Here is a 16617-nt window from a genome sequence, read left to right as displayed (position 1 = left end):
TTAAGTGACTTTGACAATGGAATAATTATTGGTGTTAAACAGGGTTGTTTGAGGATCTCAGAAACTGCAGAAATGGAATTAACTTTCTTTATTTACCCAGAAGATGGTGAATTTGAATTCTCTGAATTCTGAACCCTGGTGGGTCATGAAGGCTCAAATGCTGGGTATATTCAGGGCAGATACTTTAGAGACATTTGGTTAGTTCAGGAATAAGGTACTAGAATAAAACACCAACCACGATATTATTGATTGACAGTGTAGCTACAAGTAAGACCTACTCTAGCCTTGTTGTCTTGCATTCCAGTGTATTTGGCATGCTGTGTTAGTGCTGGAAGCATTGTGACACTTGCGGTCTCTGCCCCAAACTTACCTTCAGGCTGTGTCGGTTGTTGACTCAAACAACACACTTCACTGTATGTTTTGATGTACATGTGACAAACTTGTCTATGGATAGTCCTGACCTTATTTCCTTTGCTCTGTTCTGAGCCTGAAACTTTTGTAATTTGTGATGAGGTATAATTTTCATGTTCATCCAAGGGAGGCAAAAGATGCTTGACTGAGAAGTATTTTGGAGGTTGGTTCCACAAATTATTTGGACTGATTGACATTATGCAATGGTACTGAAATAACACTTGAGTTTGAGGTGTAATTTTACCTACCTTACTTACTTGGCTTTGTGTCTATAATCTCCATTCTTCTTTCAAATACCACCATCCTACCACACAACCCATACTACTTATTTTTAAAGAGTGGAACTAATGTGAACTACCATAAAAGTTAATTTGCAGTATTTATAGTGTCCCCCATTTTTCCTTCGCAACATCGACGACTGCATTGGCGCTGCTTCCTGCACGTATGCTGAGCTCGTTGACTTCATTAACTTTGCCTCCAACTTTCACCCTGCCCTCAAGTTTACCTGGTCCATTTCCAACACCACCCTCCCCTTTCTAGATCTTTCTGTCTCTATCTCTGGAGACAGCTTATCTACTGATGTCTACTATAAGCCTACGGACTCTCACAGTTATCTGTACTATTCCTCTTCTCACCCTGTCTCTTGCAAAAATGCCATCCCCTTCTCGCAATTCCTTCACCTCCGCCGCATCTGCTCTCAGGATGAGGCTTTACATTCCGGGATGAAGGAGATGTCCTCCTTTTTTAAAGAAAGGGGCTTCCCTTCTTCCACCATCAACTCTGCTCTCAAACACTTCTCTCCCATTTCACGCACATCTGCGCTCACCCCATCCTCACCTACCACCCCACCAGCCTCCGGGTCCAACATATAATTCTCCGTAACTTCTGCCACCTCCAACGGGATCTCACCACTAAGCACATCTTTCCCTCCCTCCTCCTCTGCTTTCCGCAGGGATCGCTCCCTATGCGACTCCCTTGTCCATTCGAACGAAGGGTCTCGGCCTGAAACGTCGACTGCGCCTCTTCCTATAGATGCTGCTTGGCCTGCTGCGTTCACCAGCAACTTTGATGTATGTTGCTTGAATTTCCAGCATCTGCAGAATTCCTGTTGTTTGCCCTTGTCCATTCGTTTCCCCCCCCCCACTGATCTCCCACTTATCCTTGTAAGCGAAACACGTGCTACACATGCCCATACACTTCCTCCCTCACTACTATTCAGGGCCCCAGACAGTCCTTCCAGGTGAGGCGACACTTCACCTGTGAGTCGGCTGGGGTGATATACTGTGTCCAGTGCTCCCGATGCAGCTTTCTATATGTTGGCGAGACCCGGCGCAGACTGGGAGACCATTTTGCTGAACACCTAGGCTCTGTCTGCCAGAGAAAGCAGGATCTCCCAGTGGCCACACATTATAATTCCACATCCCATTCCCGTTCTGACATGTCTATCCATGGCCTCCTCTACTGTAAAGATGAAACCACACTCAGGTTGGAGGAACAACACCTTATATTCCGTCTGGGTAGCCTCCAACCTGATGGTATGTACATTGACTTCTCTAACTTCCGCTAATGCCCGACCTCCCCCTTGTACCCCATCCATGATTTATTTTTTATATTTATATATGTATATTCTTTTTCTCTCTCTCTCTCCTTTTTCTCCCTCTGTCCCCTTGCCCATCCTCTGGGTTCCCCCCCACTCTTGCTTGTCTTTCTCCCTGGGCCTCCTGTCCCATGATCCTCTCATATCCCTTTTGCCAATCACCTCTCCAGCTCTTGGCTCCATTCCTCCCCCTCCTGTCTTCTCCTATCATTTTGGATCTTCCTCTCGCCCTCCCACTTTCAAATCTCTTACTAACTCTTCCTTCAGTTAACTCTTCCTGACGAAGGGTCTCGGCCCAAAACGTCAACTGTACCTCTTCCTAGAGATGCTGCCTGGCCTGCTGCAACTCTTATGTGTGTTACAGTATTTACTGTTTCCTTTTCAGATCAATGAACTAAGCCATGTTCAGATTCCCGTTATGTTGATGCCAGATGACTTCAAAGCATTCAGCAAGATTAAAGTGGACAATCACCTTTTTAACAAGTAGGTGATAGTGATTTTCCTAGTTTTGTTGCACAATTGAAAAAAAGGAGACATCCTTGGCTTTCGTTTATAAATTATACCCAAAATATCCTAACGAACTTTCAAGCTCAGAAAATCTTCAGAAAGGGTGAGAGAGAGAGAGGGAGAGAGATCATCTGATTTATACATGTTCAGTTCCCGTGTGCTCATTTCATCATTTTCCCGGGACAAGGAACAGGTACTGTGTCTGTGTGGGGGAGGGGGTGAATGGGAGGAGGAAAATACAGAATAGGGGCAAATCAAAAGAAGAAATTGAAAAAATTGCCAAGCTAAACTTGGTATTTTGCATATCCAAACTAAGGACTGCAAGAAAATGACTGAGATGCTCTGGATAACTCATTCCTTGGTTTCCCATAAATGAACAATGATACAATGGCAGGTCAGTGGGACAGAGGGCAACACGAGAAGTAAATAGTTTAGAAAAGGACGGGGAGGGAATGTGTAGTTGTAGTCAAATAGTAGACTGTTGGATGACCTAGGCTTCCTTAATGTAAAATTATGGAAGAATTTGATATGACTGGCTTAGGGATGATTTCTGGGAAGAACAAATTAAATAATTAAGACAATCATCAATATTAAGAACTAAAGAAAATCTCTTCAAAATATTTAGAATTTGAAACTCATTACCAAATGATTAAACCTGAGAAGAGACAATTTGACAGGAAGCTAAGGAGAAAGGAACAGAAGGGTGTACTAAGAATGGGAGAAGGACATTAACGTGGAGCCTAAGTACCGGCATTGAATAGAGACCAAACATTATTTCTGTATTTCAAATTCTAATTAATTCTATTAGTTCTCTGTCTGGGTGACTATTTGGCAAACTTCAAAAGCAGGTACTTACGAATTGAAGGAGATCTTGGAACTGGGTTAAGATGTGCTTAAGATCCAGACAACCCTCCTTGTTGAAAGGGTAGGATGCAGTTCTGTGGAAGAAATGTATGTGTACAGTATGTGTCACTTTTTTTTTCTTGAAAGAAATAATAGTCACAGTTCTAGCTATGAGATAGAATTTGGGAGGTACAGCAATAAAATTAGATTTAATTGTCTGTTTAATTTGTTGCTTTTTTCGAGTCTGATGGTAACAAACTTTTCCTAAATTGTGAAATGATCACCTGAACACTTTGTCACTATTTTTGTTCTCTTTCTGAACTACTTATTTATTTTTTCTATATTTTTATTGCAGTTTATAGTATTTTTTATGTAGTGCAAAAGATTTCAGGTGGAAGCAATATATCAGGCGCATGAGCTCTCAATAATTCATAGGCACTTGGTGATTTATCAAAAGGTGGTTTAACAACCCGCTTGAGTAAACTATTAATTATGTTTTTTTATAGGGAGAATCTCCCAAGTCGTTTCAAATTTAAGGAGTATTGTCCGATGGTTTTTAGGAATCTACGAGAGAGATTTTGCATCGATGATCAGGATTACCAGGTTGGTTTCTTTCACCCATAAGGGTACATGATTTCTTTAACTCCTGTTCATTTTGCAATTAGATTATAGGGCTTCTTCAGGAACTGAAATTTGTTAAGTAAAGATTGAAAGTGACCTACTTATTTCAGGTAATCTAAGATCATAAAATATCGAAGAAGACCAACCCAGAACATGCTTTTTTCACATTACTGTCGTAAGAATGGGTACACGATGCACACTTCACAAGTTAGGAAAAGCTCCTTGCCCTCCACCATCAGATTTCTGAACAGAAAATGATCACCTGAACAGTACATCACTACTTTTGTTCTCTTTCTGTACTATTTATTTTTTTTTGTATATTTCTTATTGCAGTTTATAGTATTTTTTATGTAGTGCAATATCTTTGCACTGGTTCTATTTTCCTTGATTCCCCTGTTGTCCAAAAATGTTTGTCTTGAATACCAAACAACCCAATCTCTTCAACTTCCTTAGACAGAATATGGTGAAGATTCATTAGTATGTGGCTGAAAAAATTTCTTCTTTGCTTTCTTCTGAATGGACAACTATTTCAAGATTCAAGATTTAAGATGGTTTAATGTTATTTCCTGTACATGTATAGAGGATAAGAAATAATTGTTACTCGGATGCAGCAAAAAAAACTTCTTTTAACTTATTTAATTGAAACTCAACTTTTAAAAGGTAAAAGTCAGTTTTATGTTCATGGAGATAAAACGGGTAAACTATTGGCTAACCAATTAAAGACCTTTATAGTTAAACGCCACATTAAAGAAATTTGTAAAGCTAATGGTGATAAAACACCTGATCATTTAGAAATAAACAATACTTCTAGAGAATTCTATTCTAAACTTTAAAGTTCTGATCCTCCTGAGGATAATACTGTAATGAATAATTTCTTAGATCAATTAAACATTCCTACACTTTCTGATGATAATCGAAAATTGCTGGATCAACCCATTTCTTATGAGGAAATTGCCGAGGTTGTTCACTCTTTGCATTCGAGGAAGGCTCCGGGTCCTGATAGATTTTCTGAAGAGTTTTATAGGCTTTTACCTCTTTGCTTATACCTCACATATTCAGTTCTTTCAGACTCTTATAAAATAAGGAGGTTGCCACAATCTTTTTATGAAGCCTCTATTTCGCTTATTCTTAAAAAGAATAAGGACCCAACTGAATGTTGGTCTTATAGACCAATTTCCTTACTTAATGTTGATACTAAAATTTTATCTGAACTTTTGGCTCATGGGATTGAAAATATTTTGTCATCTATTATTTCTGATGATCAGACTGGATTTATCAAAAATTGATACTGCCCACTTTAATATTCGTCATTTATTGAATGTTATTTATTCTCCTTCTAAAGAGATATCAGAGTGTGTGATATCCTTAGATGCTGAGAAAGCCTTTGATCAGGTTGAATGAAATTATTTATTTAAAACTTTAGAAAAAACGTAACTTTGGGCCCGATTTTATTCAATGGATTAAGTTACTTTATTTATCTCCCTCCGCTCAGGTTCTTACTAACTCTCAGAATTCTAAACCATTTAAACTTCAACATGTAACCGGACAAGGTTGCCCTTTGAGTCCTTTGCTTTTTGATTTGGCCTTAGAACCTTTAGCTATTGCTTTCCAGGAATCTAATGATATCACTGGTATTTTAAGGAGGGGTATTACTCACAAAGTGTCACTGTATGCTGATGACCTTTTGCTCTACATTTCTAATGTAGAGTCTTCTTTACCTTCTGTACTTTCTTTACTCTCCTGCTTTGGTTATTTTACCTTAAGCTTTCTAATCAATTCTGATTCATTGCACAACATGCAGTCTAGAATATCTGATCCTCTAGTGGGCTCAACCACCAGCTGTTCTAAAAAGCCATATTGTGGGCTCACTTGAAAATTCCCCTCCAGGAATCAGGCATCATCTTGATTTTCCCAGTCTACCTGCATATTGAAGTCCCCCATGACTATTGTAACATTGCCCTTTGGCATGCATTTTCTATCTCCCTTTATAATTTGTAGGCCACATCCTTACTACTGTGTGGGGGTCTGTATACAAATCCCATCAGCTTCTTTTTGCTCTGGCATTTTCTTAGTTCTATGCACAATGATACAACACCTTTCCATCCTATGATACCTCTCTGTAATCATTTAATTCTATTTTTTACCAACAGAGCAACACTACCCCCTGTGCTTTCCTGCCTGTCCTTTCAATACAATGTTTATCCCTGGATATTAAGCTCCCAGCTATGATTTTCTTACATCCATGATTTAGTGATGTCTTCAACATCATACCTGCTAATATGCAACTGTGGTACAAGTTCATCTACCTTATTCTGTATACTGCATGTTTTCAAATATAAACGTTCTGTCCTGTAGTCACCCTTTTTGATTTTGTTCACCTTTTACATGGCAGCTCATCCTGTTGACTGCAGTTTTGCCCCATTAACAACCTCTCAGTGCTACACATTGCTTCTGTTGATAAACCAGTTACTTCATCTTCAGCACTATCATCCGCCTTTCTTACGATACCTCTTGCATTGAAATATATGCAGCTCAGGACACTGGTCACACAATAATATTAACAGATAAGTTGCCATAAAGAGATCACATGACATAGTTAAATATAAAACAGTATTCCAGTTAGTAATCAAAAGTTTGAGCATAATGTGACCAGTGTCCTGAGCTGCACATATTTCAATGCAAGAAGTATCGTAAGAAAGGCAGAATTTCCTTAACCAAAGGGTAGTGAATCTAGAATTCATTGCCTAAAGCAGCCTTGGAAGTCATTGGCTATATTTAAGATGGAGGTTTATAGGGCTCTAGATTAGTAAGGGTGTTAAAGGGAGAAGGCTGGGTAGTGGGGTTGAGATGGAAAATAGACGCAGAAGAGCAGATTTGATGTACTGAATGGGCCATTTTTCGTCCTATGTCCTTTAGTCTAGTAGGTCATGGCCTGAAACGTCAATCACTCTCCATAGATGTTGACTGACTTGCTGAGTTCCTCTAGTAATTTGTGATGTGCTCTGTAGCCTGTGTTTTCATAGTTCAGGTTCAAATTAAAGTTAAAGCTTATATTCATTCAACTGTAAGCATGTTTACAGTGAAATGTCTTTCTCCTGGGGCCAGGTGCAAAACACGGTCACACACATGCTGTCTCATTTTCTAAATGTAGAATACATTGAAGTAGGATTTTTTAAGTTAATCTACAAAATATTGTAGTGTGGGGGGGGTTATGTGGCGACCCACTTTCTAGCACCCACGATCCGGCTCATGAAACAGTGCGCGCAGGCAGAGGGCCAGCCCCATAAAGGGTGCCAGGCCATCTTCACCAGCAGGGGGAAAATCCCGCGCGTGCAAAGGGTCTGGGAATATGCATTCCCCACCGCAGTCCCGCCCCAGGGAGGGCAGGAACGGGAAGGCTTTAAAGCAGGTCGGGAAGTTTGAAGAAATCTCTTTCATCGCAACTCCAACTCACCGACTACGTGTGGTTATTTTAGTGCTGTGTGTAGCACACCGCTACAATTGGTGACCCCAACGGCCCAAACGATATTTGAACCAGAGATGACCGACGCTGCATCTGTTCACGCAGTTTCGTTAAAACTGCCAAGCCTGCGATCTCATTTATGGTTCGAACAAGCAGAAGCACAATTCCACATTCGGCAGATAACCTCGGAGTCCACTCACTACTACTACATGCTGAGCTCCCTCGACCAGGAGACTGCTGCACAAGTTGAGGAGTTTGTACAGTCGCCCCCGGAGGACGGCAAATACACAGCATTCAAAGCCCTGCTCATAAGGACTTTTGGACTCTCACAGCGCGAACGAGCTGCCCGCTCACTGCACTTGGATGGTTTGGGAGACAGGCCGCTGTCAGCATTGATGAACGAAGTGCTGGCCCTGGCTGAGGACACAAACCCTGCCTCATGTTTGAGCAGGCGTTCCTAGAGCAACTGCCCGAGGACATATGCCTGCTGCTGTCCGACGCAGATTTCAGTGACCCCCAGAAGGTGGCGGCCCGAGGGGCATCCGTCGCACAGATCACCAAGCCGCGTGCCCAACGACAGACCAGACCAGGCCCGGCAGCAGAGCCTACAAAACCCAGCGACGGGAGTGAGGAGCCCAACGAACAATGGTGTTTCTACCACCAGCGGTGGGGCACGGAGGCCTGCCGCTGCAGACCACCCTGCAAATTCCCGGGAAACGCCAGGGCCAGCCGCCGCTGATGGCTACGGCGGCTGGCCATCAGAACAGCCTTCTGTACGTCTGGGACAAGCAGTAGAGACGTCACTTTTTGGTAGACACCGGAGCGGAGATCAGCGTCTTACCTCCAATGAGTTACGACACCCGCAACAGAGAACCGGGACCCACCCTGAGGGCCGCTAATGGCAGCACAATACGAACCTACGGCACCCGCACGGTGCGGCTACAGTTCAGCTCCAGCCGGTTCACGTGGGACTTCACACTGGCCGCCGTGGCCCAACCACTCCTGGGGGCAGATTTTCTGCGAGCCCACAGCCTGCTGGTCGACTTGCAAGGGAAGCGATTAGTCCACGCCAAGACTTTTCAAACGTTCTCCCTGGGTGAAGCCAAGTTGCCAGCCCCACACCTGGACTCCATCACGCTGTCCAACGACGAATTCACCAGGGTCCTGGCAGATTTCCCAACAGTACTGACACTGCAGTTCACAACAGCCATGCCCAGACACGGAGTACAGCACCACATCCCGACCCAGGGACCACCCCTCCACGCCCCTGCTCGAAGGCTTCCCCCGGACAAACTCCGACTGATGAAGGAGGAGTTCAAGAGGATGGAGGAATTGGGGATCATATGATGGTCCAACAGCCCATGGGCCTCCCCCCTGCACATGGTGCCCAAGGCAACGGGGGGGTGCTGGAGACCATGCGGTGACTACCGCAGACTGAACGAGGCTACAACGCCAGACTGCTACCCTGTGCCGCACATTCAAGATTTCGCAGCAAACCTACACGGCGCAAAGATCCTTCCCAAGGTATACCTCGTCCGGGGATACCATCAAATCCCGGTACATCCAGATGACATCCCCAAAACAGCACTCATCACCCTGTTCGGACTTTTCGAATTCCTCCGAATGCCGTTCGGTCTAAAGAATGCCGCACAGACGTTCCAGCGGCTAATGGACACGGTGGGACGCGACCTGGACTTTGCATTCATCTATTTGGACGACATCCTCATAGCCAGCAGTAGTCGGCAGGAGCATCTGTCCCACCTCTGCCAGCTCTACTCCCGCCTGAGTGACTTTGGCCTTACAATCAACCCGGCCAAATGCCAGTTCGGACTCGACACCATCGACTTCCTGGGCCACAGGATTACTAAAGACGGGGCAACCCCGCTGCCCGCCAAGGTAGACGCGGTCCGCCACTTCCCCCGACCCAACACAGTCAAAGGCCTGCAAGAATTCGTGGGTATGGTGAATTTCTACCACCATTTCCTCCCCTCAGCAACCCGAACCATGCGCCCCCTGTTCACTCTGATGTCGGGTAAGGGCAAGGACATTACCTGGGAAGAAGAGGCCGCAGCCATTTTCGTTAAAACCAGAGAAGCCTTGGCAAACGCTGCGATGCTAGTGCACCCCAGAACGGACGTTCCTACTGCCCTCACGGTGGACGCATCCAACACAGCAGTCGGTGGAGTGCTGGAACAACTCATCGAGGGTCGCTAGCAACCCCTGGCGTTCTTCAGCAAACACCTACAGTGCTCAAATACAGTGCTTTCGACTGGGAGCTATTTGCACTCTACCTGGCAATCGGCCATTTCAGGTACTTCGTAGAAGGTAGGCCCTTCACCACGTTCACAGACCACAAACCGCTTACCTTTGCATTCACAAAGGTGTCCGATCCCTGATCGGCCCGCCAGCATCGACATCTGTCCTACATCATCTGGCATGTCTCGGGAAAGGACAACGTCGTGGCGGACGCACTATCCAGACCTACCATACAGACCCTGTCCCAGGGGCTGGACTATGCAGCGCTGGCAGAGGCACAGCAGGCAGATGCTGAGATCCCCAGTTACAGAACTGTGGTCTCCGGTTTGCAGCTCCAAGACCTCCCCGTAGGCCCAGGTGAGAGGACCCTACTATATGACGTAGCTACCGGCCAACCCCGCCCCGTCGTCCCAGCAGCCTGGCGGCGGCGGGTTTTCAAGCCCATTCACAACTTAGCGCACCCCTCCATCAGGACAACTGTCCGGCTGGTCTCCAACAGGTTCATGTGGCATGGACTTCGTAAGCAGGTCAGTGAATGGGCCAAAACATGCATACAGTGCCAAACGGCCAAGGTGCAGCGGCACACCAAGGCTCCGCCACAGCAGTTCGAACCCACCCGCCGGAGGTTCGATCACATCCATGTGGATATCGTGGGGCCCCTGCCAGTGTCACGAGGAGCGCGGTACCTCCTAACTATGATAGACCGGTTCACCAGATGGCCAGAGGCAGTTCCGCTCAGCGACACCACCTCCGAATCCTTCGCCCGAGCACTGATCGCAACGTGGGTACCCCGCTTCTGGGTACCGGCCCACATTACCTCTGACAGGGGCGCCCAGTTCACCTCCAGCCTGTAGTCGGCTATGGCCTGCCTTTTAGGAACACAGCTACACCACACAACTGCCTACCACCCACAGTCAAACGGATTAGTGGAGCGTTTCCACCGTCACCTGAAGTCGGCTCTCATGGCCCGCCTGGAGGGGCCTAACTGGGTGGACGCACTTCCCTGGGTCCTGCTCGGAATCCGCACGGCGCCCAAAGAGGATCTACACACCTCGTCGGCCGAATTGGTGTACGGCGCGCCCCTGGTCATCCCAGGAGAGTTCATACCAGCCCCAAGGGGGCAAGAGGAAGAACCCACAGCAGTCCTGGACAGACTACGTGAGAGGCTCGGTAACCTGGCCCCCATACCCACTTCACAGCATGGACAGAGCCCGACCTGCGTACCCAAAGACCTGCAGAACTGTAAGTTTCTTTTTGTACGACGGGGCGGACACCGGGCACCGCTACAGCGGCCCTACGAGGGACCGTTTAAGGTGATCAGGAACAACGGGTCCATGTTCGTGCTGGACATTGGGAGAAGGGAGGAGGTTTTCACGGTGGACCAACTCAAACCGGCCCATGTGGACTTGGCGCAGCCGGTCCAGGCTCAGGTACCGCAGCGCAGGGGCAGACCTCCCAAACAGAGACCGGTCCAGACTGTGGACATTGGGGGACGTATCGCCGATTCTGGGGTGGGGGGGGGTTATGTGGCGACCCACTTTCTAGCACACACGAACCGGCTCACAAAACAGCGCGCAGGCAGAGGGCCGGCCCCAAAAAGGGTGCCAGACCATCTTCACCAGCAGGAGGAAAATCCCACAGGCGGAAAGAGTCTGGGAATATTCATTCCCCACATCAGTCCTGCCCCGGGGAGGGCAGGAACGGGAAGGCTTTAAAGGAGGTCGCGAAGTTTGAATAAATCTCTTTTATCGCAACTCCAACTCACCGACTACGTGTGGTTATTTTAGCGCTGTGTGCAGCACACCGCTACAGTAGATATGTTAAAGAAAAAGAAAATTCCAAAATCTGTCAACAATTTACAAAAAATTAAAAACTAAAATTGTGAGGCTGAAAAAATATTCATCGCCTTTGTAATTTTCCTCGGGTGCATTACTTGTGTATTACCTTACCATTTCATCCAGTTTGTTGATTTAGAAAGTTGGAGGTGATCCTGAATAAGGTCCAACACAATCGTAGAATTTTCAACAGACCAAAGGAAAATGAAAACAAAAGAGCATTCTACATAAGTCAGGGAAATGGTGATAGAGAAGCACAAATCTGGCAAAGGGTACAAGATCATTTCAGATGCACTGAATATACCTCAAAGCTCAGTGCCGTCCATTGTGAAAATGTGGAAAAAACTACGTACCTACAGCCACACTGCCTAGATCACGTTACCCCTCTAAACTTAGTCATCGGAGAAGATGGTAGTTAAAAGAGACTTCAGTGACACCATCAGTCACTGAGTGAGCTGCAGAATTCAGTGGCTGCAACTGGAGATGAAGTTTATGGCTCCACAATCTCTAAGGGCTTGCACAAAAGAGGTACTTACAGAAGAGCAGCAAGGAAGAAGCTAAGGCTAAAAACTTATCCTTGAATATAAAGACTTTGAGAAGTGTTAATTAGAATATACTTTAAAGATGTGGAGGAATCTTTAAAGGGAGAATGGGGAAGGAGCTGGAATTGCTGGGGGGGGGTTGCACGTGTCTGGTAATGGCGGACAAGGTGAGGGGAGGGGTTGAGGGAAAGAGTGGGGAAGGAGCGGGATAGGGATTTGGGATCGGAAGTAGGCAGCTGGGGAGAAATGGATTGTGAAGGGAGAAATAAAAGGAATGAGGAGATGGTGAGGAGACGAATGAATGAAAACTGAGACAAAGGCAATAAAAGAATAAGAAATGACAGTGGAGAGAGCTCTAAAAGTGAGGAAGATGAACAAGTTCAGAGACAAGGTGTTGTCATAATTAGGTTTAATGAGAGGGTTTAAGGAAACATGAAGAAAATTAACCCGTTTATGCTAACAACAACTCTGGCAAATAAGATGTGGGAAATAATATTTTCAAAAGTCCTTAATGATGGCAACTTATTGGTAAGATATGTGAATGAGGAACAATTTGAGAAAGCATTCAAGCTAAAAGAGATAGGAAAATGCAAGGTGGAATACTCAAAGGGTAGGGGCACGAAATGGCGGTGGATGTAAAGGAGTGATCATGGGGGTACCAATGAGTATAAATATGGAGGAGTTAAAGAGGAATATCAAAGAAAAGTAATAAATGTTCAAAGACTGAAAACAACAAAAGAGGGAATGAAAAAGGAAAGTGAAACAGTATTGATTGAATTTGAAGAAGAAAGAGTACCAAAGAAAGTGTTTCTGGGTTTCATGAGTTACCCAGTAAGGGTGTATGTGCCAAAGCCATTGAGGTGCTATAATTGTCAAAGGTTTGGATACATAGCTAAAAACTGTAAAAGGAAGAGGAGATGTGCTAGATGTGGGGGTGATCATAAATCTGGAAAGTGCGGAACAGGAGTGCAACCAAGATGCTGTAATTGTGGAGGAGCTCATAATGTGGCATATAGTGGGTGTGAGGTTATGAATGGGAGAATAAAATTCAAGAAATAAGAGTGAACAGAAAGATCACTTATGCAGAAGCTGTAAGAATGTCAAGAGAACAGAATAATGCTCCTAATGAACAGGGAGCAATAGGGATGCGAGAGGTGCAACAAAGAACAAATGACAGGATTTATGTAGACAAAAAGGCTCTAGGAACATTCATTGTAGGAGTGATTAATAGTACGGCTGAGGTAAAGTCAAAAAGTGACAAAATTCAGCTGGTGGTCAAAGCAGCAGTAAACCATTTAGGGTTAGTGGGACTGACATGGGAGGAAGTGAGGGAGAACCTCAGTAATCAGTCAAGCCAGGAAGTGTCATGTGTTGGTTAATACTAATTATGGTGATTCTTTTGCAATGGAGTGCAAGGAGCTCATTGGCCAATAGCCAGGATCTCAAGCACTTTATTAAAGAAATGGTTGTAAAACCAGATGTAGTATGTATTCAGGAAACTTGGTTGAAACCAACTTTAGACTTTGTGGTGTATGGGTATACAATGATAAGGAAAGATAGAATTGTAGGGGGAGGAGGGGATTGTGCAATGTTAATCAAGCAAGGTATACCATATATGATAGTGGAAAAAGGGGATGATCAGGAATACATAGTGTAGGAAGTGTTGGAGAGAGGGGAGGGAGTGGTTATAATTAACTACTACAATCCATGTAAAAGGTTGGATTTGGACAGCCTATTAAGGATACAAGGACAAAACAGTAGTGTGTGCAGATCTCAATGCTCATAGCACGATATGGGGGGGAGGGGGATACGATTACAGATTCAAATGGAAAGGTAATTGAAGATTTGATGGAAGAAAGGGATTTGGTGTGTATGAATGATGGTAGAGGAACAAGGATAAACTTAACAACAGGAACTGAGTCAGTATTAGATATTACATTAGTGTCTAATATGTTGGCTGGCGTTAGTAACTGGGGAGTTTGGACTGCTTCAGCAGTAGGCAATGATCACTACCCAGTTTTATGTTCAGTGGGTGAAATAATTAAAGTAAGACCAGGTGGTGGAATCCCAAAATGGGTGTTTGGAAAAGCAGATTGGGATAAGTTCCAGAAGTTGAGTGAAGAGGCATTGACAAAGATTGACATTTCTGGAAATATAGATGAATTAAACAGTCAGGTGACTTCAGCAATTATTATGGCAGCAGAAGGATCTAAACCCAGGAGTAAAAATAGGATGAATAGAAAACTGGTACCATGGTGGACAGAGGAATGTTATCAGGCTGTAAAAAACAGAAATAGAGCATTCAGGCTAGTTAAAAGAACTCATAATATAAAAGATTTGATTCAATATAAGAAGGCACGGGCAGTGGTGAAAAGAACTATACGTCAAGCTAAAAGGGCAAGTTGGAGGAGTTTTTGCGACAAGGTAGGAAGAACAACACCTGTAGGAGAGGTATGGGGAATGACTAAGAGTATGGGGGGAGATAGAAGGGAATGGGAATATCCAGTAATGATATCTGAGGAGGAAACAGCAGTCTCCAGTAGGGATAAGGCTGAGATCATGGCCAAGTCGTTTGTACAGATACACAATTCAGAAAATTTGTCTGAAGAAGAGAGAAGGAGAAGGGAAAGAACAATGAGTCAACACCTAGATGTGTTAAACAGGAGGGAAGGAACAGATGATATAATTGATGATCCATTTATATTGGCAGAAATGGTGAGAGCAATAAAGAGATCGAGACCAACCTCCCCAGGGATAGATCTGATACGCTATGTTATGCTAAAAAATCTAGGAGAAGGAGCACTCTTGAAGTTGCTGCATTTTTATAACAGAGCGTGGGAGGGTGGAAAATTACCAAGTGCAGTGGTCCCCAACCACCAGGCCGCAAAGCATGTGCTACTGGGCCGCGAGGAAACGATATGAATCAGCTGCACCTTTCCTCATTCCCTGTTACACCCATTGTTGAACTTCAATGCACGCGATGTCATCAGTGACCCAGGATGCAAATGACCCAGGATGTGCAAAGGAATGGATCTGTGACCCATTTATGAATGTTTCCGGTGGATCATCCTTGTCAGCGCAGGAAAAAGATCAACTCCTCAAGCTTGCAGATGACGGTAGGCTGAAAAGTAGGTTTGACATAACATCTCTGCCGGCATTCTGGATCAAAGTCAAGGCTGAATATCCTGAGATAGCCACGAAAGCACTGAAAACATTGCTTCCATTTCCAACATATTTCTGCGAAGTGGAGTTTTCTGCAATGAATGCAACGAAAACTAAATTGCAGAATAGACTGGACATAAGGAACCCCCTTCGAGTGCCGATTCCGTCGCCTCTGATCTAGGCCGACATTTACGTGCCGGGCAGCACCTAATCAATTAGCTTGTTCATTTTGGCTTTTTTCGTAAAGGTGTGTTGGGTGCATTCCAGCCACTGCTGCATTCTTCGCAGCAGTGTATCAAACCGCGGCCTGGAGGTTTGGGACATATGTCACTATATTCACGCGAGGAAAATAAACGCTGTGTGGTTAATATTAAATTCGTTGGATAAACCCCTTTAAAATGAAACTGAGTGTATTAGCCACTTATAAGTGATTTATAGTTGACCTATCACCTATATTCCGGTCGTGGTTAACACACGCATCCCCCCCCCCATTTGGCTGGTCCCCAAGAATATTGTCAATATTAAACAGTTGGCGGTGCAAAAAAGGTTGGGGACCCCTGACCAAGTGCATGGAAAGAAGCAGTAGCAATTCCAATCAAGAAACCTGGCAAGGATCCGTCAAAACCCACTAGCTACAGACCAATAGCATTAACATCAAATGTATGTAAGATAATGGAAAGGATGATAACAGAAAGATTATCTATGAGTTTGAGAAGAGAGGAATGCTGGCAAGTTATCAGAGTGGTTTTAGGAAGGGAAGGAATTCCATGGACTCAGTGATAAGGTTAGAGACTGAAATAAGGAAGGCCCAGGCAAATAAAGAGTCAGTAGTAGCAGTGTTTTTTGACATTGAAAAAGCCTATGATGTGATGTGGAAGGAAGGATTATTAATTAAGCTGCACGAGATGGGGGTTGGTGGGAGAGTTTTTAATTGGATTAAAGATTTTTTGTTTGGTAGAAAAATTCAAGTTTGGATTGGATCAGAATTATCAAAACAGTACATAGTGGGAAATGACACAACTCAAGGTAGTGTGATTAGCCCGTTACTTTGCATCATTATGATCAATGATGTCCTCACAAAGGTACCAGGGGATGTAGGTAGGTCACTGTTTACGGATGATGGGGCCTTGTGGAAAAGAGGCAGGAGCATGGAGCATATAATAAGGAAACTACAAGGAGCAATTGATGAAGTGGTGGAATGGGGTTATGATAGGGGATGTAGATTTTCAGTAGAAAAAATTCATGCTGTATTTTTCACCAGGAAAAGAATTGAGGTAGGGAAGAAGTTAAGGATGTATGGGATTGAATTAGAAAGCGTTGGATCATTTAAATTTCTGGGAGTTATATTTGGTTCACAATTAGCATGGGCAGACCATATCA

At 44.5% G+C, this 16617-nt stretch overlaps 1 protein-coding gene across 2 annotated transcripts in view; it reads left to right on the top strand.

The window, feature by feature from the left end:
- Nucleotides 1-16617, top strand: part of LOC134341419 (phosphatidylinositol 5-phosphate 4-kinase type-2 beta-like) — a 209311-nt gene that overhangs the window by 7858 nt on the left and 184836 nt on the right. For both annotated transcript variants that reach the window (XM_063039280.1, XM_063039278.1), the window contains exons 2-3: nt 2394-2491; nt 3865-3961. In XM_063039280.1, the coding sequence (XP_062895350.1) occupies nt 2394-2491; nt 3865-3961 (195 nt within the window). The remainder of the gene's footprint in view (nt 1-2393; nt 2492-3864; nt 3962-16617) is intronic.

The sequence above is a fragment of the Mobula hypostoma genome, assembly GCF_963921235.1.
Source record: "Mobula hypostoma chromosome Y unlocalized genomic scaffold, sMobHyp1.1 SUPER_Y_unloc_1, whole genome shotgun sequence".
Classification (NCBI taxonomy): Eukaryota; Metazoa; Chordata; class Chondrichthyes; order Myliobatiformes; family Myliobatidae; genus Mobula; species Mobula hypostoma.
The sequence above is the reverse complement of the archived record's forward strand: the minus strand, read 5'-3'. Positions and strand labels throughout refer to the sequence as shown.